We start from the raw sequence: 25993 nt of genomic DNA on the forward strand, positions 1-25993 counted from the left end.
TTGTTTAGTGACGTCATATCACGTCAAACAGTTGTTGTTTCCGGTTGATAATAAAGGGCTTGCAAGATATGTACTTTTGTACGTCATTATGATTTAAATAAAATCCTACACAGCTGGTACATAATCCGCACTCCTTTCGTCAGAAGTTGCAAATCTATCCCATCATACCTAGCAACTGCAAATACCAGGTCGAAGTCTTGGAATGGGACAATCCAATATGGCGACTATCTGTTCAAAGGCATTTCCACTTGAAAATATTGTTATACACAGCGAAGAGGATATCAAAATTATGCTGTAATGTTGATTGGAAAATGCTCGATCAAGTTTTTTGCTTCTTTGTTAACTATGATTGCGACGAAGAAGACTTTTTCAGTGTTTACTGTGTGTATTTGTGTTCAGACGTTTATCCTGGCTCTCTTCCTATTAGGTATGTATGTAATATTCAAATAGATGGTGCATCAGCAGGTTATATTACTTAACTTGTCTGAAACAGTGTAAGCTAATCATAAATACACTCTCTGTAGCAAAGAAGGGCAGATTATTGTGGGAAGATGGACACAAAATGTAAACCGAGTTGCGAAAAGCAGAAGTACTGTAATATATGCTGATGTATACATATTTTAGTAGTCGTTATAAAAACATTCATAGGGTTGTGATTACATTTTGGAATTTGGCAATAAAGTATATTTTCCTCAAGATAAAATTTTGGGTGTTTCCTTTCTAAAACGTGATTGGAACTCATAATGATATATCTATTGTTCTATCTGGTTGTATCTGTGTACACAAACCCTCAAATGATTGATCATCACTGACAGCAGTTGTTAACATGACCCTAAATATGGTAGGTTGACATAACTGTGTATAATAGATTGAGTGTCATTTCCTGTTCATTGTCAATTGATAATTTTGCAACCATTAAATAGACAAACCTGGTAGCATGGCATTTGAACGATTCTTATCAAAGGATTGTCAGAGGTAAAACAGTACTGCTATGCGATTGAATAATGCCAACAAAAATTAACCTACGTTCAGGAAACCTTCAATGTAATTAAACATGGTTGAATTAAGGTGCTTATAATTCATATAAAATGCTTTCCTGAGAAGTATATGATTAGACAAGTACCTACATTGCACTATTTTTAATTCGATACATTTTAATATTCAAAAACATGACATATGCAATGTCATGTCCTCAGGGGTTATGTAAAAAGGGCTGATATATGAAAACTTTGAATGCACATGTACTATATGATGCCCAAACCAAGCGATTAATTCTCTATTGAAAGGTTGACATGTGGGTGCCATCAACTTTATGTTACCACAGCCTAAAATAGTAACTAATAGAAGTGCATTTGCATAAAACACAGAAAACGTCGATTGTTATAAAACCCTGCCCACTCGATGAACTACAGTCCATGTCTAAAATAAATCCCCACATATAAAGTTATATTGTTCTCTGATTTCTCAAAATATCAACAAATTAAAAATTGATATTATTGGTCGAAGGTTTTAATCAACTGCCATATGTTGCTGAATACCGTGCTAAAGCTTAATTCATTGAAACCAGAGAAATGAAGAAAACAGTAGCTTTAATACATCTTAAATACATTTATATATAGTATACATTTATGATCACACCACCATAGGCTGTTAATTCGATACATTTAAAATTCAAAACTCACTATAAATAGCATATACAATGTCATTTCCTAAGGGTTTATGTTGTAAAAGGGTCTGATATAATTTATGGTAACTTTGAATGCATATGTACTATATTATGCCCAGACCGATTAATTCTCACTGTATTGAATAAAACCAGCCTCTCACCAGTCATCACCATAAGTATATATACACTATGACGATGACGTTAGCTACAGGGCCAAACGAATTTAGATTTAATGATGAGCATGGCAATTATGAAAAATACCCTCTTCACAATGTACTATTTTATTTACTCCTTTATTCCTAAAGTGCTGACAACAGATCGAACTGGACAATCGCACCAAGACACAGAATTTGAATTACAGAAAAGAACTATATACCAGACTCCAGAGCCATGTGAGGTTAGTCACTTTTGAACTTTGACCTCAGTTACAGACAATGTCAGAGGCTAAATCTGTGACATATTGTATGTATTTACAAACGTATATATCATTACTGGCTGGTCCAGTTTCCTCGCCATGATTTATTATCAAGCAATATATGCATTATATCTGTGAAAACTTTTCCAATTGTCTTTGAGAACATGATCTTTAGGATTATACTTCCCATGATTCATGAGTCAATTTGGCTGATATCATTTAGCGTAATCTTGAGAACTTTTCATTCACAAAAGATAAGATAAATTATATATCATTGTCAAGAGGTCAGAAGAGTTAAGGTATTATGCAAATTATATAAGAAAAGTGATAAGTAGGAAAGATGGTGGTGGTAGTGGTGGTGGTGGTGGTGGTGGTGATGATGATGATGATGATGATGATGATGATGATGATGAGAAAAGCGACAATAATGATGAAGATGATGATGTTGTTGGTTTGATGCTGGTTCTTCAAGTTGTCGTCGTCGTCGTCATCGTTGTTGTTCTTGTTACTGCTGTTGTTTATGTTGTTGTTGTTGTTGTTGTTGTTGTTGTTGTTGTTGTTGTTGTTGTTGGTATTGATATTTTTGCCCAGGTGTTGGGTTGTAGTACCATTGATTTAACCTTGTAGTGTTCGTAAGAATTGAATGTTACCTGTTTTTCTAATAACATACGTTCAACTTGTTTTCTTTCAGACTATTCATGTTATGTTGTGTGTGATGGATGTGGAGTCGATCCGGTCTCTGAGTATTCTTATCAAGGCAGTTCTTTTTAATCGAATCAATCCAATTCAATTTCATTTAGTTGTGAATGACAAACAGGTTAATGCAACACTTCATACATTGTTTTCAACATGGCGGCTACCTCAAGGTGAGAGATATTGTAATAATACCCAGTTAAATCAATATTGTATCAAGTGTCAACCTCGTATGGGGCGAGATCAATAGTTCAATGTAGGCTACAAAACTATTTTTTTTTACTTTGGTGGTGGAGAGTGGGGATTTGAACCGTTTTATTTTTCATCCTACAAAAACGATTTCACTTTTAAGTAATCTGTACCTTGTAAATACCAATATTTTTTGTTTTATCTCTTTTAAAGTCAGGAAATAAAAGAAGTTTCGCTATAGTGAATGCGTGACACTAAAATAAGTGTTAACGAAAGAACTATTTTTCCTCACTACATACTGGCTTTTTATTTATAGCATTGCATATTACTACATACTGGCTTTGTATTCATAGCACTACATACTACTTCATACTGGCTTTGTATTCATAGCACTACATACTACTACATACTGGCTTTGTATTCATAGCACTACATACTACTACATACTGGCTTTTTATTTATAGCACTACATACTACTACATACTGGCTTTTTTATTTATAACACTACATACTACTACATACTGATTTGAAATCGAGTCTGAAATATTTTCAATTTTAGCCAATTTAGTTAGGGGGAGGCTGAGGCCTAACTAAAAGAATTTAGTTTTACATCCTACATTGAACTATTGATGTCGCCCCTAATAAGGACGAGATGCAGGTGCATGGATGATTAACAATGACCAACCTGACCTATTCTAAAATGAACGAGTCAAAATAAGTAATGATGATAATTACCTAAAACTAGATATTTCCATAAAGATAATTATGTCAATATTATTGTCATGTTTTGTGCATTATTACACTGATCCAAAATGGATTTATTTGGAGGAATGAAAACTTTTTTCTATATTTTAATTCAAAATGATTTGTAAACATAACTTGCCAATATGCTTTTATTACTAATGATTTTAGGTGTTGTAGATTCTTTGGATTCGAACAAAAACTTTTTTTTTCTTTCCAGTAAGAAGGAAATAGTGAGGTACCATGATTATAGAACTAATAAGTTGGGTCTGCTCTTAGAATGTGTGTGAAACTATCATACTATGACATCGTCTTCCATTTTCATTCTGTTTATATTGTAATCAATAACAGTTACCAAATGTTTTTTTTTCATTTTTATAGCGGATGTAAATATATATTCTCCTGAACAGTTTTCTGGTCTCATAAAAAGTGATGCAAGACCTTTCACAAAGGTAAGAACTAGAACATTACAATTCTCATCAATTATTAAAATATATATGTATTATATCTATGTTTATTGAAACTGTTCAAAATAAAAGGGGTTTATTAGCGGGAGACATCAACACATAATCTTCAGATCTTTACGATCAACATAATCATTGAAAACCCTCCTTCTTCCCTCATATGCTTATTGCTCCACCTCCTAGGCCTCCTCCTCCTCCTCCTCCTCCTCCTCCTCCTCATCATCATCATCATCTTCTTCTTCTTCTTCTTCTTCATCATCATCATCATCATCATCATCATCATCATCATCATCATCATCGCTAACACCACCACCACCACCACCACCACCACCACCAACAACAACAACAACAACAACAACAACAACAACAAAAAACAAAGACAGCAACAACAAAAACAACATATTAAAAATATAGTATTTTATGCAAATTATTATAATGATAATCAATATTGTTAATATCATCATGACTGTCTATTTATCTATATATTCATGTTTTGTTCATAGTTTGTAATTTATCATTTTAAAAACTTAATGATATCAAAATTGAATAATTCAAATACTCCAATACTTGGTTTCCTTACACAGTTGATATTGACAGAAGCACGAACTCTCTTTACAACTGATCCGTATATATTTTGGAATGAAATCTATCATTTTGAAGCCAGTGAGTTTATTGGATTAGTAGGAACATTATGGGATGCTAACCCATACAGTCGTGGACTAATGCTGATGGATTTAGAAAAGATGGAAAGACAAAGAAAGCTAAATGTTCTACAAGATATTGCCATGGAAACGAAACCCGGTGGAAAAGCAGCTACTGAAAAATCAGCTATGAAAGTAAGAATATATTATTAAGCTTACATTTATCTTTACATTTATTTTTGAGAAAGGAAACAATTGAATATCTTATAGCTTCTGAATACGGAACTTGCAAACCCGCCATGTTGATTGAATGTTGCATCATGGGAAATGGGATAATAATTGCTAATCAATTAGTATTGTAAACAATTTTGTTACATTGTTTGTAACCACAGATAATCAATTCATAGTTACCCTGACCATTGTGGGAGGTTTATTGTATCTGTAGCTCCAGATTAGGTATTACGATGGCCACAGATAATCCCACAGTCCTTTGCCGATGAGCATGCTCAGTCTGGATTGCAAGTTCCCTTTTGACTAAAACGTATAAATATTTCAGAATTGGTGCACCTTTTCTCTTTAAAGACTGACACCCTATATTTAGAGTCTCAGTGCATAATATTTTATAATGACCTTTAGGGATTTAATTATATTATATACCTGATAAGATAATACTTTATTTGATCCCTAAAAGGGTCATAATAAAATAGTTACTCGAAACCAAGTCATGACCACTGAAAACTGTTTGTATGACGGTATATGTTGTTACTCTGTATACAGTGACTTATTTTAGTTGTGTAAATGTTGTTACAACAATTGTCCTTTTCTTACAGAAACTTTGGAAATCGTTCTTAGAAGATGAAAATAGGGTGATACACTTGTTACCATGTTATTGGTATATTGAAACAACATTTAGGGTATGTTACAATCATGTTTTACCTTTAACAATGAAAGGCTTAAATACCAATCTTTACATGGTTGATTGCTCCTTGAAAACATAATCTATTTTAAGCAACGTTGCTCTACAACCCGACCGACCCCCCACCACCACCCGACAAAACACGTCACAGTTCACACTTTATGCTAGTTCTCATTGCATGTTCGTGCTTAATGCATTATACACTGACGAGAAATAAGGCAACGGTCATGCAAGTGATTTATATTCTTATACCAAGTATGTTTTGAGAAACATTTGTAATGACCGACTAACCTTTACAAATTTAGGTATGGCACTTTGGCTTTAAAGGACTTAATTACCTCTAAAGATAAATCTACATATACAGTTTTAAACGTAGTACTACGCACAAGTATATAATTTTATACTACTACCTTCTAAAACAAATTCAATTGGAGTATTCAGTCGAAATTTTAATTTATTGTATTTCCACAGTGTTTTGATAAAGTATCAGAGGTACTCAGTTTTAATACCAAGACAGTTATAGAAGAAGACGGTCAAATGGGATTTGAAAGACGTCTTTATTTCAAGACAATGCTGTACAGTTTACAAGATTTGGATGGTAATTTGCTACGTAATAGAAATATGTCTTGTAACATACCATTGGAAAGACAGAAACACACGCCAAAAATACAGGAAGACGTCGTACAACAGGTATTTTCAAATTGGACTAGTTCTTACCGATATATATATATATATGTGTGTGTGTGTGTGTGTGTGTGTGTGTGTGTGTGTGTGTGTGTGTGTGTGTGTGTTTATATATATATCAGCACCTTGAGCGGATTTGAAATACTCCAAAAATATTTCGAGTGTTACTGCAACAAACAACAAACAAGTCGGTTATATGTGTTGTGTTATGTTATGTTGTGTGGTGTGGTGTGGTGTGGTGTAGTATGATGGGATGGGATGTGGTGTGGTGTGGTGTGGTGTAGTGTGATGGGATGGGGTGTGGTTTGGTGTGGTGTGGTGTGATGTATTGTGTTTCGTTCTATTGCGTCGTGGTGTATAATGTTTTGTTTTACACCTTTGTGTTATTGTTTTCGATAGGGCGAAAGGCTACTTACTACCATTAATTACTTGATATATTCTATAAAAAATGTAAAATGTGTTATAGTGTTAAATCGCTCTAATAATGTAATTTATGTAACTTAGCTCATATCATTTATATATGAAAATTTCTTTCTGTGGTTTCGGTCACAAAAATAAAATTCAAATAAATGAAAGATATACAAAATAGAAATTTTCAGGAAAATCAATTTTCATAATACATGTTATTTTACAGAAAGTTGGTCGACGAGATTTGAAAGTTGTGTGTGCTGACTTCTATAAACGGGAACAGCTGGTACTAAGAACTCATACATTCTTTGTTGGAAATCTGCCTGTACGTATATTGTATACAAAACTCATTTATCATTTATGGACCTTCATAATATCATGACACACATGACATCCCTATTAAAATGGAGACGACAATTGCTGGGAAGTATACCAATTCAAAGCTTATCACGTGAATGAGTTGTTGGAGGAACGTTGGAGACTTCCTGTTCAGAAATCTGCCAAATTTTTACCAGTGTCATCTCTGGGAAAAATAAACTCCTTAATTAAATGACAATATTATATATTAGTACCATTCTATTTTATACATAACATGTTATTTCAGCAAACATCTTTTCATGTTTCCATAACATTTTCAATAAATTACTTTGAATACTTCATTCTCATGGAAAATTCACAGTAATAAACTTCTTCCATTTTCTCAAACGAGTTAAACATAGAGAAAACTACTGGGGGATAAGCCAGGCAAAATGACCACCTAAGGTTCTGATTTCTTTGGCGATGACACCAAAATTATGTATTGTTTATAAAATTGCCATAGTTACGATCATTACTTTAGGAAGAGTGACTTTTAATATGACTTTGTGTTACAGCAAGTATAGGGAAAAAAATCACCATTTATTTTAAATTATGTTTTTTGACAGGAGGAAACAGCACCAAATGACGTCACATTAGCTTTACAAACAGACTTTGATCGATTGATTCAAATGTTGGAATTAGTGTCAATATATTGGACAGGTGAGTTAGAACATAATCATGAGATTGAATCGAAGTATCGTTATTGAAAGAATTAGATGTCATTCCCCAATACTCGTCTTCGTTCAGCAAAAGAAAAAACGAGTGACCTAAGGGGGCTATGTCACTACGAGTCGATAGACGAGTAGTTTCAACCCTAATGTCAAGAGTATTTTCCGGCTGAATGAAGAAAAATATTTTTAGAATATTGGAGAGATAATTATATATATTGGAGAGATAATTATACCAGCAGCAGTAAGGGAAAATAGGGGAAATAATTGTAATTTTGAACATTTTGACTAATATTTCGAACACAGCAGAATAGTGACATAGACGTGCGTTGTCGTAAGATAGAAAGACCAGAGTATACAAGCCATATCTGTTGTTCTAAATGACTCGTGCATGGTGTAATGTATCTCAAACATCTTTATATCCATATCGAATATTTAGAAAATTATGCAACCAACTGTTACTTCAGATTATAATAATGACAACTGTGCGATAACTGTGGTTCAAACCTTAGTAACATAGAGATGGGTACGCTTACTAAGGATATCATCAAAATAAACAAAACAAAGATTAATTTAATTAAAATAGATTCTCAGTCAATAAATCATATCAGTCACTGACAAGTCCATAACCATTCCATAAACATCTACCAATTATGTAACCGTCAGTGTGCCAGCAAATTCGATTGTTTTTTTTTTAGGTTTACTTAATTAATGACAACACATTATAATTACAATCATCCATAATCAGCGACATACAGTTCTGTATTTTTTCTATATTCTGTTATACATTATACTATAGGTCCGATAAGTATAGCTGTGTATGCAAATGATCGCCAGGCCCATGATGTACTCAAGTTCGTAACTGAATCACGAACTTTAAGATCACGACAAGACATTGCAGTCCACATTGGTTTTCATGACAGAGAATTGGTAAGTCTTAATGTTATAGACTAGAACGTAAGATAGTTCATGTGATTTTTTTGGTGGGGGGGGGGGTGTAATATGAATACTCTTATATGTTGGTATCATATATGTTATACTAAACATTAACAAGAATGGATTAATATACAGATTGATACAATAACGTATGCGAGATTGTCATTTTCGTAGCTAGTATATCATATTTTTGGAGATCATCATTAAAATCTAGTTGTTTTGTTTTGCGATTAGAGGAGCATACGTGGTATTTTGAGTCATTTTGCTAAGGACATGACGTATCTAGTATGTTGCTACTTTTTACAGAAACAATACCCCTTTAATCACATGAGGAATATTGCACTGAAAGAAGTAAGGACACCTTTCATTTACATTAGTGAGATTGACTTCCTTTATAAACCCACCACATATGAAGACCTCAGGTATGTACATGACGGTCCATTGATTTGCAACATTGTGATTAGTGGTTCAAGTTCAATGTTACATTTCGGGTCTTAAATCTTAAAATACTATTAGTTGTGGAATGGAACGACTATCCACGTCATTGCTTCCTAATAAGAATGGGCAAACACTTCTAATATGACTTGGATAATATAAGATGTCCAAAACAATGCAAACACAGCTACATGAAAGCAATAAGAATATAAGGATGGCTAATTTTGCTTTCCTCTGTTACATTTTTAATTAGACATGATATCTTGAAGTGGCCATATGGATGAGAATTTGGTGTTTATTTTGGATTTTTATTTTATAAAACAGCTTCACTATGTTTTTCTACTTAAAAAATAATGTGAAATAACATTTGCCAAGTCTATGTTTGCAACTCAATAAACTGCAAAAGATTAAACAATGTGTAAAATGTTTGTTATTGTATATACAATAACAAACGCACGTTTTGCATCTTTTTGCAATGTATTGAGTTATGAACATGGACTTGGTATATGTTATTTCACATTATTTTTTCAAGTAGAAAAACATGGTGAAGCTGTTTTATAAAATAAAAATCCAAAATAAATACCAAATTCTCATCCATATGGCCACTTTGAGATTCGCATATAATGTTTTTGAAGAGTCTTTATTACCAATGAGTAGAGAACACAAAGGTTGATGACAAATTCGGTTTGATTGGTTTAGATCTCAAAACGGGGCTGTGATATAGTAACTTGAGAAGCCAAAGTTCAGAGTGAGATGAGTGAAATGGTTGCCGGCCATGCACACTAGTAATGTCACTATGGCTACATCCAACTTTTTTATACTCTCGATCTCTACGACAATTTCAACCAATTTGCAAATATCAATAACAAAGATATTGACACTGAAGGAGTTTACATCATTTTCTTAGATCTACCAGATCCTATTACTGATTACCAATCATCCATTATGTTCATTAAAGTGATGTATAGTTCGACCCCCCCCCCCCTCCCCTATCTGCACATGATCGAGAACGTATTGTAGCCATATATGGAGAAATGACATGGAGACAAACGAATATTAATTCTGTTATATTTAATGTAAACCGGCGAAACATATTTTCTTTTATCGATGTTCCTTAGATCGATAAATCAATTTACAATTGATATCATTATTGAATTCCTGTTATGTTCACAGACGTCGACTTAACTATTTACTGAAATCAGAAGAAACTGGTAACCAGGTAAGGTACACTTTAAGAATATAATGGTCTCACAAATCTAAATTTGTCAAGCCTTTTATTAACTAACGAATCTAAGAAGTGTCAGTGATTCTTGTGAAGGTAATCCAATCGTAATGAATGAGTGTTCTGCATGTATAGATCTGTGTGGTTCATACCCATATTTGACACGTTCTTATTGATAAATAAGAACGGATTATATTCGACATAATCCTGAGTAATATATGCATATTGCAGACGATAACAGTTAAAACAGTTCATAACACATATTTGATTTGTAGGCTATTGTTGTTCCTGCTTTTGAGACAGATAATCTAAACCTGTCATATGTCCCAAAGAACAAGAACGAACTCGTACGATTTTATTCAGAAAACAAGCTACGATTTTTCCAGTAAGTATGTTTTATAATTCTTCTTAATTAAATCCACATTACACACAATAACTACTATGGCTGTATGAGAGTTGACCGCCAAGAATAACGTCATCTCTTTCAAGCAATTCAAACGTTTGAAAAAAGGCCAGCTGTTGTATGAAACAAATCGAACGTTATCGCATTAGTGTTATCTTATCAGTGGAGCCATGAGGATTACATCGGATTTCCTTTTGTGATCAGAACCAACCTTTTCGAAAAGCTCTGCCAGGCAACAGTTTTTCACGCCTAAATTGTAAACCTTTTTTTCTAAGTGTCCCTTTAACTCATTTATGCAAATACACAGAAGAGAACAAGTTAATAAATCATATGTACGACTAAATAATCTCTTTGAAACATACCATAAATAGAATATACAGTTTATATTCAATCAGGCTGTTACACTTTCATTTTGTCTAGATTTTTAAAAATATTATACCATAAATAGAGTAACGAATGTTTCTTTGCAGTTCTTTAGATTTTGCCAAAGGCCACGAAGCAACCAATTTTACAAGATGGACGAATACAAATGCACCATATTCGGTAAATGGTTATGTTTATTGCTATCAAAACAACGAATGATAATCATAGCAATATTGAAAACATAGAGTACACGTTTGTTCCAGACAGATACACTGATAGATTTTGATTTAAATATTGAATACATGCTTCGATGCAAATACGTAGATGCAACAAAGACTGTAGCCTAAAGCGGTGGCAAACGCTTGAACCAATCGGGAACTAAATCTCGCATTCAGTGTTCAACCGCTGTAGTTCTGATAATTATGTTTTCTCCATTTTACAGGTAAACTGGCAGCTAGGCTATGAACCTTACCTTGTTCTCAGTAAGGCTGGACTTCCAGAATTTCCTCTTTTATTTTCGGGAATGGGAAGAGATAAAATTATTTACACTCAAATGCTAAAAGTTCTTGGGTAAGCAGTTGGATTTGTATAGTTCTTGTTTGCTTAATTGTCACAGACATATTGTAGAACTGTTTCAAAACAATACTAAATGTGTTACTTACATTTGTTGCTAACCTGATTGTGTGACCTCTATATGTAGGCATGATTTGATAACCTAAAGCTGGTAATACAAGTTATTACAAGTTTTAATATTCACTGTAAAATCATTATCTAATGTTAACTAATAGACCTACCGAGACTAACACATACATTATCGTTTTTTTCAGTTACAGCCTATCTGTGTCTCCAAATACCTTCATGGTACATATGCCTCATTGGCCAAGTTCAAGTAAAAAGTTATGGTCAGCGGATGCAAACTATAGATGGTAAGTCAGTACAAGGTTAAATACAGAATGTGAATATGTCAGCTGATGTGATATAAATATTGTCTGCTGTAGATGTGTTCACTTAAATGTCGAATAAACAGAAGACAAGAAGAGGATTTAGAATAATTCCGAACTGAGTAGTTATGACGTCACTATTCAACACAAACAGAATAGATACACTAACTTGATATTGAAAATACGGATTATAATAGTTGAGAGTAATTCACTCTTGTTGTTGTTGTTGTTGTTGTTGTTGTTGTTGTTTTATTGTTGCTGCTGTTATTATTATTGATGATGATGATGATGATGATGATGATGATGATATTTTTTCTCTTCCTTCTGTATTCTGTAGGTGTGTTTATCGCTTAACGTCAAGATTTCTGAAAACGTTCATGGAAGAAAATAGACAAACAGAAGTAGCAGAAGGCGAGAGATGACACGGACAGTCAGTTATTTCCTTCTTCATGACCGAAAATACTATCATCATAATATACTGTCTTATAACTAGACGCACATACGGGAAATCGAGTTGTGAGCTGAACCGTCCAGTTAATGCGAAAGGCAATCGGAACACACAGCTGTGACTGTTAGATGAGAATTAATGTAATAAATATACTACAGCAAATACTATACAATTGTGACATCAATGAACCCATGTCGATCATTCAGAGAATATACAATGGTGCACCGATAGATTGACAAGGGGAAATATAAATAAATAACTGAAAACAATATATATACAAATAAACGTATAACATCAAGTATATCAAATGGACAGGAGACTATAGCGTTGTGAACAAAATACTAAATATGGAGGTTTAAATGCGCAAACTTCCTGGATACTATTACATGTGTCACCACATTGAACAGCAGCACAGATCTATCTGTGTAAATTAATATCATCAGCTGAAATACAGGAAGAGTTTGTATTGAACTAAATAAGTAATAAAATTTATGTTTTGTTACAAAATAGGTACATGTTCCTGTTATATTGTTTTTATTTTTATTCCAGTGACAGCTGCACATACAAAATTTCTGATGCAATACCGTCTTAAATATAGTATATGTTTGACCTTGTGCTACTGAGGTCAATTTACCGTATCATGACATGTGTATGTACGTACGTACGTACGTATGTATGTATGTATGTATGTATGTATGTATGTATGTATGTATGTATGTATGTGTGTATATATGTATGTGTGTATGTATGTATGTATGTATGTATGTATGTATGTATGTATGTATGTATGTATGTAAAATTCCCGGTGCTTTTATTTCTGTCACAGGTCAACCTCTACATAACACAAGTATTGCAATCCAAAGACTCGATGACGCTTCACTTGGTATATTAAATTGGATATTATATCAATCAAAATTTGGAAGTAATCTACAATCACTAATCTAGCTATCAAATTTTCAATAACGGACTGACATTCATTCCTTCTAGGGTCACACGTTACATTTGAAAGCACTATTAACTTAATCTGCCCTCGATTAACGGAAATTTCATTATCAATCTCATTCTCTAAGAGGGATTTAATTGAACCTACACATTTCGAACAAAATGACAAATTTTAAATTACACAAAAAAAAATATTTTAAAATGTTATTAATATCATTTTTTTGAATTATAGAAAAAATAAACTCGACAGATTCGATGCACATGTTTTACAAATGTTCATGACTAAAATATTAAAGAACGACAAAGAAATACGAGGAAACGTTGTTTTGAACAACTTTTAATACTTTTGGTTTTATGTTCGTTGTCTGAGTATCCATCTATTTATCTATCTACTTGTCTATCTGTCAATCTATCAATCAATCAACCAATCTGTCAGTCTCCTAGTATATATTTATATATCTATCTGTCTATCTATCTATCAATCTATCGGTCGTCTGGTATCTATCTACCTATCTACCTACCTACCTACCTCTACCTACTTATCTATCTATCTATCTATCTATCTATCTATCTATCTATCTATCTATCTATCTATCTATCTATCTATCTATCTATCTATCTTCCTACATACATACACTTTGATTGTTTGTATCTGTCTTGTAATGTGTAATTGAAGTAATAGTGAAGATGTTTTGAAAGTATGCAATGAACGATACACGTGATGGCGAAAGGTCGGTGACCAATGTCGTTTCAACTAGCGCCCTCTTCTCAAATACATGTGGGAAGTATAGGTTGTATCTAATATAGCAGCGTTATAGTTCATCTGTAAGTCAAAGAACGTTTATTTTCAGTTAGTAATGTTTTACTCATACTAAATGGCCTCCAGTGTCATCGTATGTCTAAATATACCAAAGGTCAAGGGTCAGCTATATTTTCGAAAATAAGGAGATAAAAATCTTAAAATCACGGACAACATTAAAAATCATCACAATTTGTATATTGAGTAGGTTTTTTAAAAATATTTTCCAGAAACATTTATCACATTTTATAACTATTTTCTATTTTATCAAACTGGTTGTTAACTTCATCTGATACATGCCATAATGCCCGGACAACCACGCTGTTGACGGATGTTACTAACGTTGAAATCACGCCGTCTACACATGGTATTGCGTCGTCAGCTGGTGAGAGGATTTCCGCTGCACAAATTCGATTGTTAAAAAAGCCTAAACGACAGATAGAATTTGTAACATCTGTACCGAGTTTAGTAGTCAACAATCTATGGACGTAAATGTATCTTTAAATGATTAAATAAATATTCCCATCGGAAACAAAGACGGTGTCTTTTAAGCTCAGAAACTTTACAGGTTTGTTACAAGATGGTGCGACCAACCCGCGGATAATACTGTAATGAAAAACTGTTTTCGTTGGTGATTCTCGCATTGAACTAATGGGTTAGGAAACGAGAATTGTTAAATCGGGAACAGCTTGAACGTCCATTAATCAGGTTACATCTTTTCACAGCCCTGCATTGTATTATTTTTATAACATTGCAAGCTGTCTGATTATTCAAACTATTTAAGGCGAAGTATTACTGTTTCTGTTAATGCGACATCGAGATCATCATTTTCAATTTGTGGGTCATTACCAAAATTACTTTAAAAAGTTACATCGTTGGCTAATAAATCTAACCAATGTAACTTTTGCATACCGCTTACGATTACGCGTCAGTGTCTGTAATTTACAGAATTTTTGTGAGAGAAATCAACTGACTGAAGTACATGCATGTGACAGCTATAGTAAAATCTTAAAGCAAAACGCACACACACACACACACACACAGACAGACAGACAGACAGACAGACAGACAGACAGACAGACAGACAGACAGACAGACAGACAGACAGACAGACAGACATACATACATACATACATACATACATACATACATACATACATACATACATATACATGCATCCATACATACATACATACATACATACATACATACATACATACATACATACATACATACATACATACCAAGATAACATTGTTTTTGTAAAAACAAATTTCAAAGTAAAGTCCAAGAGTCCAAGTCAAAATCAGGATTAACACTGAGGTGAGAAAATTAGTTGTCTGGTAGAGACAAAGAAAAAGTGGTCCAAAATATTAAATAGAAAATAAAATCAAATAAATTTAATTATGCAATTCGTATACCTCCACTGATAAGATAAATGCCCTGTGAGAATCTGAGGTCGGTGTGAAACACTGGCCTTTAAAAAGTTCGAAGTGACACTTAACAGATACATATCGCAATGTATGACATCAAGGAAGTTCACGGACATAATTATGTGCTTATATGTCACGATAGGGTAATTGCTGCGATTTCTTGACAAAATAAAAATCCCATCTTAATATGGAAATGCTTTCTATTTACCCAATGACCAATAAAGTTCAGATATCAAAGCTAAAATTAGAGTCAGTTCGTTTTAATTCATTAACATAATCAATATGTTTGTAAAATTAATAAACATTTTCAAAAGTTGATATTATTTTCTCTTTAAGACCGAGAATCCTCTCATAAACTATAGTATAAATATCTAGTTTAACTCTATGCAAGGTCACTGTGATCGACCTAACTAATCATGGGTTTTTAACATGTCGAATAAAACCTAACCCGAACGGTGTTTGCATGTATGGCTAGAGAGATTTATTTACAACACACAAAGAAGACAGAAAACATGTTGAGGCGTCAGCTGCTACTGCCCATATATGGAAATTTACTAAACACACAATATGCAAATGAAGGCCGCCTAAACGAGTCGCGAACGTAATCATCGAGAATTATTTTATCGTGATGATTGCGAAAGAGTTCAATATGGAGGTTACTGTCTATTAACGATTCATACTGAAGAAGGGAAAGTCAGAAAGACAGGTGAGTGACGATACCCGTCTGCATGGCTTCAAAAACCTATTCAAAATTACAACCATAAAATGGCGGACGTTGTCTGCGTGATTAGACTAAAATAATGTATTCATAAACGTTTTGGTGACACAATCACTCCTTTCACCGAAGGAGCTTAAATATGTTTTTTAATTAGGTTTTATGAAATTGTTGAAGTTAATAGTTTAACACACAGATTCATGTTATTTGTTATTCATTATTAATACCTCCGTGATGTAAAAACATTGATTTAACATGAAACCTCCAATAAAATGGTGTGGACGTGTTTGTTAATACCTACCATTCATTATTGTTAACAGAAATGCGCCTACATACTGAACTTTCGTTATTAAGCTATTTTCCGAATGTTATTTGACATGTAATATATATCTCGCGGGTTCATGCTTCATTGCATTCAAAACTACACACTGCCCATGCGCGCATTCACTGACCGCACACGATTACAATATTTGATTGTCCGCCATATTTGATCACATATTTCCTGTGAAATGCCTCGTCTGCAATATTTGATACTCAAATACACACTAATCAACCACTACGTTCTGTTTTTGTTGTTGTTGTTGCCAGGAATCTCCACATAATCATCGAAAGAACAAATACTAAAAATGAAGCTGGATCTTCGATTCTACCAACCCTTCCTTAACAATGCCAAAACAAGAATGGTCCTGTATTTTATGTACAAACGATGTTCCATCGTTGCTGTGGCAACAGTTATTTTGTTCTCGGTTTACTTCTCCTTGGCTAATCTTGCTCGAGTATACGACGGATTAGTGATTAATGCTGGAGGATCAGGTTTTGGAGATTCAAAATCCATAAGAGATTCTATTGAAGATGACCTTCAACCAGTGCTTCAATTTACCAATCTTTCTTGGTCAGAAAGCAGTATAATTTTTAACCGAATTGAAAGAACAGGAAGTCGGACGTTAATACGAGTCATGGAGAGACTTGGTAGAAAATACAATTATAGTTTGATTACCAGTGATGACTGGGCCCTAAAGTATATGGGCCTAGAAGACCAGAAAGCGTTGGTCCATGACGTCAACAAACAAAGAACACCATTTGTTTATGAACGTTCAGTACATTACGTACATTTTCCACGATTTGGGTCTAAGCAACCGGCTTGGGTCAGCCTTATTCGTGACCCTTTACGTCGCATCATATCCTTGTACTACTTCAAGCGGTATGGTGACATCGGAACTAGACCTAACGCCACCGATACATCATCAAAACCCGGGTTTGATGAGTGTGTAACTAAAAATCAACCCGAGTGTAGTCTAAAGAATGTCTTTCGTGTCATCCCGTACTTCTGTGGCCAGAGTGCCGGATGCAGAGTGCCAAATAAATGGGCTTTAGAGACTGCAAAGAAAAATGTCATCGAAAACTTTAAATTTGTTGGTGTTCTTGAAGAAATGAATACTACATTTCAAGTTTTAGAAGCCCTTCTACCACAATATTTCCACGGTGCTTCTAGGGTTTACAAAGCCATAGTAAGCTCTGGTATAGTTGATCAGTTCAAATCGTTTCCGGGTGTACCCCCTTCTGAACAAGCTTTGACAAAAATGAAGGGCCGGTTGGCTCTGGAATATGAATTTTATGAATTTGTTAAAGAGAGGATGGCTACTTTAAAACAGGACCTGATCAACTAAAAGTCAATGACGACTGACTTCATGAGATTAAATAAGTAATCAAAATATAAACAAAAATACTTTATAGTTCGAATGTTTTGATTTTCACCATGTACAATGAATACTAATTTTGAATACCGTTAATGCTTCTGTATGGTGCATATCTTATGTGTTACATAATTAAATAAAATTTTGTTCTTGTTTTCTTTTATATCATTTGCCTTGCCTCTTTATTTTGGCATACTTGTGTACGCATTACATACAACCCACAAACGCTGTGAATATTTCTGGGGTAACTTGTTTTCAATTGTGAGCAATGACCAATTAAAAATCAATGTCTTAACTTCATTACATATTTCAGAGTAATTTATATCTTATACTACACGATAAATCAAACTATATACGACAAAAAGAAAACTTGATTTAATGTTAATAAATACAATATGATGCAGTCTCACTTTGATCAGCAATAACTGATTACAACATGACACAACACACTACAACACAACTCATAAAACATGACACAACACACTACAACACAACTCATTACAACATGACACAACACACTACAACGCAACTCATTACAACATGACACAACACACTACAACACAACTCATAAAACATGACACAACACACTACAACACAACTCATTACAACATGACACAACACACTACAACACAACTCATTACAACATGACACAACACACTACAACACAACTCATTACAACATGACACAACACACTACAACGCAACTCATTACAACATGACACAACACACTGCAACACAACTCATTGCAACATAAAATGCAATCTTATTAAATAAGACATCTTGAAATGTCAGCATATCAACTTGAATTTTCTACTTTACAAAATAACAGCACACAATTTGAGTTGGCTGGTCTCCTTACACCGGGTTTGCGTTCTTCTTTGTTATTTCAATGAATAAGTAAAGTACCTCATATTAAAATGAAAGTGGTAAACAGTGACAAACGTTTTAGATAAGAAGGAATCAACAGTCGATTGCACGTTTATTTTGCAATTCACGATTGCGCATGCCCACTGGAATGAAGAGTTGACTTTAGGCCAAATAAAAAAATGGCGTGTTTCCGGTAACCTGACCGATCTTATTTTAAGCCGCCGACACTAAACATTTTCTAATATTCAAAGAAAATGCAAAATGGCGAGAATTTAATTCAATTTTCATGTAACTTTTCTTGTCAAAGTATCCATGGTCAATTCTTTTTTTTTTAAAGATTCTCATTCCAGAAAAATCGAGTCTTTCAAAAATGTTGAAAAAAAGTTGAATTTATACAATACAGTCTGCATATAACTTGGTCTACTTCTTCATTTACTACTTTTACACCTCATCAAACTATCACTGGGAAGTATTGTGACCAATGCGTACCTTGTTTTTGGGTCTAAACAATTTCTTGGCAACAAAGTTTAGTTTGGCAATCATCATTATCATGTAACACCATTTGGTTTACAATAATACTCGGTACTCGTACTTTCCTTTCTTTTGATTATTTCTAAACACCCTTGATTTTTCCTTTTCTCAGAACCACTTGTGGAAGTATTATGAGATGTAGAGAAAGAGATCATGCATTTTGGAGATATCACACATCATCTCTTATGATTCAACTAAACATTAACGTGGCCTTATTTTATAATTTTGATTTATAAAACAGCTTTATTATGTTTTTCTGTCACTTTAAAAATTCAATATGACAAAAAGTATTGACTAAATCCGTGTTTGTACATTGATAAATTGTGAAAAACTGAAGTATGTCAGAAGTTTGTTACTAACGGGATTATTATTGTACGTACAATAACAAAATATTTTACACATTTTCAAATATTTTGCAATTGATTAAGTTAGACATATTGACTCAGTCTTCGTTGCTTTATATTGTACATTAAAGGAGAAAATTATAGTGGGGTTGTTCATTAATTAAATATGCCAATTCTCATCCATTTGGCCATCAAATATCAAAAGGTTGCATGCTAGTAGTGTAGGAAGGTATATGAAGTACAGGACCTTCTTGAAGTGGTACTTTCTTGAAAGAACATTAACATAACTTCAAAAGTTACATCAGACCACTAATTGTTTGGTGGTCTGAGACCTAACAGTCTCAAACATCTCGTTAGGTAAACCATATGCTGTTATAAAGTATTTCTAAGTAAAATATAATTTGTATCAAAAGACCTGCAAATGTTCAAAATTACTGTATGTTTTACCTTTAACGCAATTTATGAATTAAAAGAACACTGTAAATTATTAATACGTCATATTATGTTTTGTTTATGACTATTTAGTTCAGTGTTTTAATATATTCTTGAGAGCTACAGTAAGATCTACTCGTAGGAAAATAATTAGAAGGACACGTAATCAATTTTCATACTACTGCCAGAATGATATCTGACATTAAATAGTGTACCATTTTAGTTTGCATAATGCATTACTAAGGTAACACGTTGACATGTATTCATTGCGCCAATACAAATTTATCAATTTGTTAACACTTTTTCACACTTCATTTAGCTTTTATATTGTTTACTGAAAGAATTATTTACCCATTTATATTACTGCGGATGAAGATTAATAACAGTATTTTATGAATAAGATATTCATACATTTCCTGTGATTTTATCAATGTATGATGTGAACAACCTAGTGACGTCACAGGAGTTATTTGTATGAATTTTCACAGCTGTATCTAATACAATGGCCAAACGTCTAGATATTGCCCCCAGTTTGGTACATTTGTGGACGATACCACTATTGGGTGCCCATGGGGGTGCTAGTGAATAAACAGATGTGCGATTTGGTCCTTGATGTGATTGATAGATTTCTAATCCAGTTCTTAATTGATGTGGAATCTGCCAATCCGTTTTACTGGGTAAGTTGGATGAATTTGTCTGTTTTAATCTGAGAGTGCTTTCCTACATTATGAACAAACGCACCAAATGAAAGCTGATGATTTGAAAGCAGTCGATGACGTGTCCAATCAAGGTAAATATACAGAGATTATCGCCTTGATGGTGACTTCAATGGTAAATTTCAATTTTAAGATAATAGCATGAATGAGATGAATTCTGTTCCCATGCACTAGTAGTCTACGATGCAGATATGTACTTTAGAATCACAGACATAACGGGTCAGTGACATGACATCTACCACCCTTGTTAATGTATTCTTTTCACATGAAAACTGTGTAAAAAACACATATGACCCTCATGTCGGATTACACTACATAATCTAGTATGTATATGCGTAAAAACGGATACTCGTTATTTTTGATTATCACTACTTTTGCATGAAATTTTTGATCATTATTTTACAATTTTTAATTCAAAATGCTTCCAGTGGCATTATTACCTTGTTGTTGACAGAAGGGTCATTCAAAAATTTCATTTTGAATACTCGAAAAGAGCTCTGTTGTCTAACAATCACGTGCAACGTTATGGACGAGCAATCACGCGAAATCGACTATGACATTATAAACCGTGTGTATTGATTCATCGTGATATAAAACCGTCAACTTAAATTAGTATTTAGAGAATCATATTAGTTTCTGGATAAAAATAGTGGGATTCAAAATGTAGTAACATGCATTCTTGCATACATTTTTGTCGGAAAAATGAAGGAACAGTATAATACTTAACAGAGAAGTTTACTATGTAGTATTGCCATGATAGGTAGACATTATCTTCGTGAAGAAAGCTTCATCAAATTACATGGACAAGTCAATAGAATGCCTTCTTGATATCATTGTAGCAGACAATTGGGGGCGTTTACATGTATGACGAACTGATGGTATGTGTGTGGTCTCACTCTGTAGTTTTTCACAGTCTAGTCACTGTATCTACATTATGCCTCATTTCAATTTCTCGTTGATATCAGGTGCAATCAACTATACTTCTCTTGCAAAAAGCTGTTCTCACGCATGTTTTCAGTGGATGGGTCATTATTTTTAGATCGGTAGCAGGAGGGGAACAAGCAAGAAAGAATTGCAGCAGGGAAGTCCTGATTTTGATACTTTAAGAGGGGAAAACATGATGACATGATGTAACGTAACGTCAATTGTGTACGCCAAAATGCATGGTTGGTATAGTGGAAAGCACATACATTTACCTGGTGGATATTGGGTAAATCATTCCCAATATTGGATGGGCAGTCGGTTGGCGGACAGGATAAACATAGTGAGAAGGGGGGGGGGGGGGCAGATATCCTTCATCACTGTGACCAGTGGGAGGGCACATAAGAACAGCGAAACACCCTCCGCACAATTTTTTGGGGAAGCGATTCTATAAAAAACAGCATTTTTTAGCGGAAACAACATATAAATAATGAAATCCACAAATCTGCCCATCGACTACAACTGTTGATATACACAACTCACTAAATGATGCAGTGTTCTTGAAGACACACTCCGGCAAAATTGTCATTATTTATTCTAATTTTCTCCTACTAGGAAGTAGTGGTAGATAGACGTACTGTCTGACTATATGACGTCATGAACTTTGAAGTCACAAGGGAACTTATTCTGAAGAAGTTTGCGAAATGGAATGCGAGTGTGTCCCTGACTTATATCAGACGATATTACCAGACTGGCACTGCCGTTGCACTTATTGTGATATTGCTAACAATGAGCATGATGAACTTGTTACACCGAAAAGGGAATATAGTCAGTGTTCCTGTCAGTAGTGCTGCTGAAGCATCGCTAAATTTCTCATCGTTAACGGATAAAATCGATTTACCGCCTCCCGAACCACACGCGGGGTTACCAATCGATGTAGGCGAAACGTCCAGGGCAAATAAAGTAATTTACAATCGGATTGACAAGAGTGGAACAAGGACATTTTTGTATATCATTGAAAAATTAGCATTGAGAAATAAATTCAATCATGTTTCGAGTGACATTTGGGCTGAAAAATATACAAACAGTGAAGAACAAAAGAGCATGATCACAGACGTGAATACCAACCCACCACCATTGCTGTATGATAGACCTGTACACTACATACATTTTCCACGTTATGGCGCCAACCAGCCAACTTGGATTAGCCTCGTTCGCGACCCCATTGAACGATTCGTTTCTTTATTTTATTACAAACGTTATGGTGATGTACGGACGAGGCCCGACACATTCATTAATGCGTCTGATTCGATCGTAAAACAAACATTTGACGATTGTGTTCTGAAAAATAACGCAGAATGCAGCACTAAAAGCGTCATGCAAATTATTCCGTACTTTTGTGGGCAAGGAGTAGGATGTAGAATACCTAATCGATGGGCTCTTGAAACTGCAAAAAGAAACATCATCGATAATTTTGTGGTTGTTGGTGTATTGGAAGAATTGAACACAACATTATTTGTTCTTGAAAATGTTCTTCCTCAGTTTTTCAAGGGTGCTGAGGATGCGTATCTGTCACTTCTGTTTTCGGGAGTCGTTCGCGGGTATTCTTCCTTTGCTGGGGAGGTACCGTCTAAAGAAGCTATGGCTAAAATGAAGGAAAGACTGGCATTGGAGTATGAGCTTTACTACTTTATAAAAGAACGACTAGCACTGATGAAAAAAGAATTCATGGCGCGTCCATTGCTAAACTACATTCTTGTCAATGGTCAATCTCAATCTGAAAATGTGGATGTTCTACAGCCAGACAGGGAAGAAGTCCTTGAAAATGAAGACATGTACAACAATGTGGAACATACAGAGGAAGAACTTGACAATATAGATGCCAGTCACGAGAACGGAGCAGATGAAACACCTGAGAACGAGGATGGAATGAATCAGGAAGTTGCAAATGCAGACGACGAAACTGAGATCGACGAGAATCTTAAAACCGAATCGTTGAATACGGATCAAGACATTGCTGAGAACGAGGACGTCAACAAAGACGAGGAAATCAGGGAAGAGGATTTAAAAGTTGATGTGGTAAATGCAGATGAGGTTGCAGAGAACATGGATGACCCAATAACAGAAACAGTAAATGCAATTGAAGACACCGGAAATGACGACAATTCGAACCCTGATACTGAAAATACAATTAGTGATGATGTTGGAGATCTCCCTGAACAACAAGAAAGATAATATATGCACTATATATATACACCAATTTCCCAATTTTGAACAACTTCTAAATATAAACCAGTAAAGTGTGAAAAGTAAACGGTTTTGTGTGTTGTCCGATCTTTCCTTTCTACTTCTATTCCCTATCCTTATCTATTTTGATTGAACCACGTCCAATACTTTTTTTTTAAATTTCGAATCTTTCTTTATTTGTCAACTTGTCTTACTTGTTCTTTAGGCGACAAGGAGTTATTTGTAGATAATAAAGTGATTTCACGAAGAATGCTTTGGGTATTAATTGTGTCTATGGTATAAGATGGAACTCACATGAAAGGAAAATTTGAAGCATGGACTACATAGGTGGACACTACAGCAAAGATATTCGGTACAATGGATGTTTAGTATGGTGGAATGAAAGACCCATTATTCAATTCCCAGGTTTTCGCATTAGTATTAATTCCATAAGTAGCACATACATAGCGATTATATGGTATCGCATATACTTTTATTCTTGGCTAACTTAGGTCTGGGAAACGATTATTTACAACACCAAATATTAACCACAGTCCTCTATTTGACTTTGAGTTTTCAATATTATTTCTAAAGTGATCAATGTTAAAGCGATGATAGATGTGACATTTAACCCCAACTGCTCTTGATAGCAGACGGTAGAGGGCGATTAATACAGTTACATTTTAGTCCGATTCTAATTGCAGATTGTACAGATAGTTTATATCACAAATTAGATTGAAGTGTAGTTAGACAGCTTGTAGAATCTATAGTTTCTTATCCAATTCTACGTTGTTGTATCAAAAAGATCCGGTGAACACTAACCTGCAACGGGCTGTATTATACTGGGAATATTACAAGCCTTTTCACATCATTATCGTTCTATACTAGTCAACTACATTTCAATTAGGCTTTTCGTCACGTAAAGTTGGATATATCCAATTTCTTGCTCCTTATTTTAAAAATATACCAGCTGCATTGTTTAATGTAAATTTTGATTTTTAATTATAGAATATATCACAACTGTCGTGAAACCAATAAGTACAATCTGTAGGTTAACACCCGAATGGAAGAATTGATCATCATACGTTGAGGGTGAAATACAGTGACAAGGTAGCATATCACCTTGATTTATGAGCAAGTGAGTGATCGATATAGGTGCTCGAAGTCCAGATGACACAACTGATCGGAAATATTCCATTGTAAAATAGTTATATTTCTAATATTTTAATGGCTAATCACCAGACATGATATTTGACAGATGCAGTGCGGATTTATAACATGAATTCAACCCTTCCTGCAGCCTGCAGTTATGATAGATGCCTGTGATCAGAGACCCGTTTTATCAGGCTTTGAAGGTGCCCCAAAGTCTTCTTCTATGAAACTGACGCGAAACGTATGATGTACATCCATACCATGCTTAGATCAGTTTATTTATGTCTGTGAAATCTAGTCATATACTATATGACAAAATCACTAACTTTCACAAAGATGAACAAAGTGATAAGAACATGGCCTTAATCTACATCAGAGCCAGGCACCCACTGTTGTTTTTATTAATGTGTATCTGTTTGATAGTGTGATATGGAGGAGTCTTTTCGGCACCTTCAAAGCCAATTTGAATTGTCCACCACTGACAAAAAGACATTTTGATCAGATAGATATATAGATAGATAGATAGATAGATAGATAGATAGATAGATAGATAGATAGATAGATAGATAGATAGATAGATAGATAGATAGATAGATAGATAGATAGATAGATAGATAGATAGATAGATAGAT

General features: G+C 34.2%; 3 protein-coding genes across 5 annotated transcripts; all 3 read left to right on the forward strand.

The window, feature by feature from the left end:
• The first annotated feature begins 153 nt into the window (after positions 1–153).
• LOC144448349 (xylosyl- and glucuronyltransferase LARGE1-like) lies at positions 154–13040 on the forward strand. The gene is made up of 17 exons (XM_078138555.1): positions 154–427; positions 1972–2063; positions 2773–2947; positions 4086–4156; positions 4753–5004; positions 5640–5723; positions 6197–6415; positions 7044–7142; positions 7741–7834; positions 8642–8772; positions 9085–9200; positions 10387–10432; positions 10711–10820; positions 11309–11381; positions 11644–11771; positions 12029–12127; positions 12480–13040. Exons 1-17 carry the CDS (start codon positions 298–300, stop codon positions 12562–12564), a joined length of 2004 nt encoding a protein of 667 aa, XP_077994681.1. The 5' UTR covers positions 154–297; the 3' UTR covers positions 12565–13040.
• Positions 13041–16346: 3306 nt separating this feature from the next.
• Positions 16347–18260, forward strand: LOC144448517 (uronyl 2-sulfotransferase-like). Its single transcript, XM_078138785.1, has 2 exons — positions 16347–16470; positions 17068–18260. The coding sequence occupies exon 2, from the start codon at positions 17106–17108 to the stop codon at positions 18144–18146; it is 1041 nt and encodes a 346-aa protein (XP_077994911.1). The 5' UTR covers positions 16347–16470; positions 17068–17105; the 3' UTR covers positions 18147–18260.
• Positions 18261–20897: 2637 nt separating this feature from the next.
• LOC144448462 (heparin sulfate O-sulfotransferase-like) lies at positions 20898–24363 on the forward strand. Of its 3 annotated transcripts, none has more exons than XM_078138714.1 (2): positions 20898–21023; positions 22599–24363. In XM_078138714.1, exon 2 carries the CDS (start codon positions 22641–22643, stop codon positions 24216–24218), a length of 1578 nt encoding a protein of 525 aa, XP_077994840.1. In that variant the 5' UTR covers positions 20898–21023; positions 22599–22640; the 3' UTR covers positions 24219–24363. The 3 variants fall into 3 exon arrangements, with proteins under 3 accessions (XP_077994840.1, XP_077994842.1, XP_077994841.1); XM_078138716.1 differs by lacking the exon at positions 20898–21023 and adding an exon at positions 21032–21136; XM_078138715.1 differs by lacking the exon at positions 20898–21023 and adding an exon at positions 21039–21177.
• Positions 24364–25993: the final 1630 nt, after the last annotated feature.

Source organism: Glandiceps talaboti, chromosome 17 (genome assembly GCF_964340395.1).
Source record: "Glandiceps talaboti chromosome 17, keGlaTala1.1, whole genome shotgun sequence".
Classification (NCBI taxonomy): Eukaryota; Metazoa; Hemichordata; class Enteropneusta; family Spengelidae; genus Glandiceps; species Glandiceps talaboti.

What these genes read in the sequence shown, in the direction of transcription:
- LOC144448462 (XM_078138714.1), top strand. Translation starts at nt 22,641, where the DNA reads ATGAACTTTGAAGTCACAAGGGAACTTATTCTGAAGAAGTTTGCGAAA.
- LOC144448349 (XM_078138555.1), top strand. Translation starts at nt 298, where the DNA reads ATGTTGATTGGAAAATGCTCGATCAAGTTTTTTGCTTCTTTGTTAACT. An exon ending in AACATGGCGGCTACCTCAAG is followed by an intron (nt 2,948 to 4,085) that starts GTGAGAGATATT and finishes TCATTTTTATAG; the next exon opens with CGGATGTAAATATATATTCT. An exon ending in AGGAAGACGTCGTACAACAG is followed by an intron (nt 6,416 to 7,043) that starts GTATTTTCAAAT and finishes GTTATTTTACAG; the next exon opens with AAAGTTGGTCGACGAGATTT.
- LOC144448517 (XM_078138785.1), top strand. Translation starts at nt 17,106, where the DNA reads ATGAAGCTGGATCTTCGATTCTACCAACCCTTCCTTAACAATGCCAAA.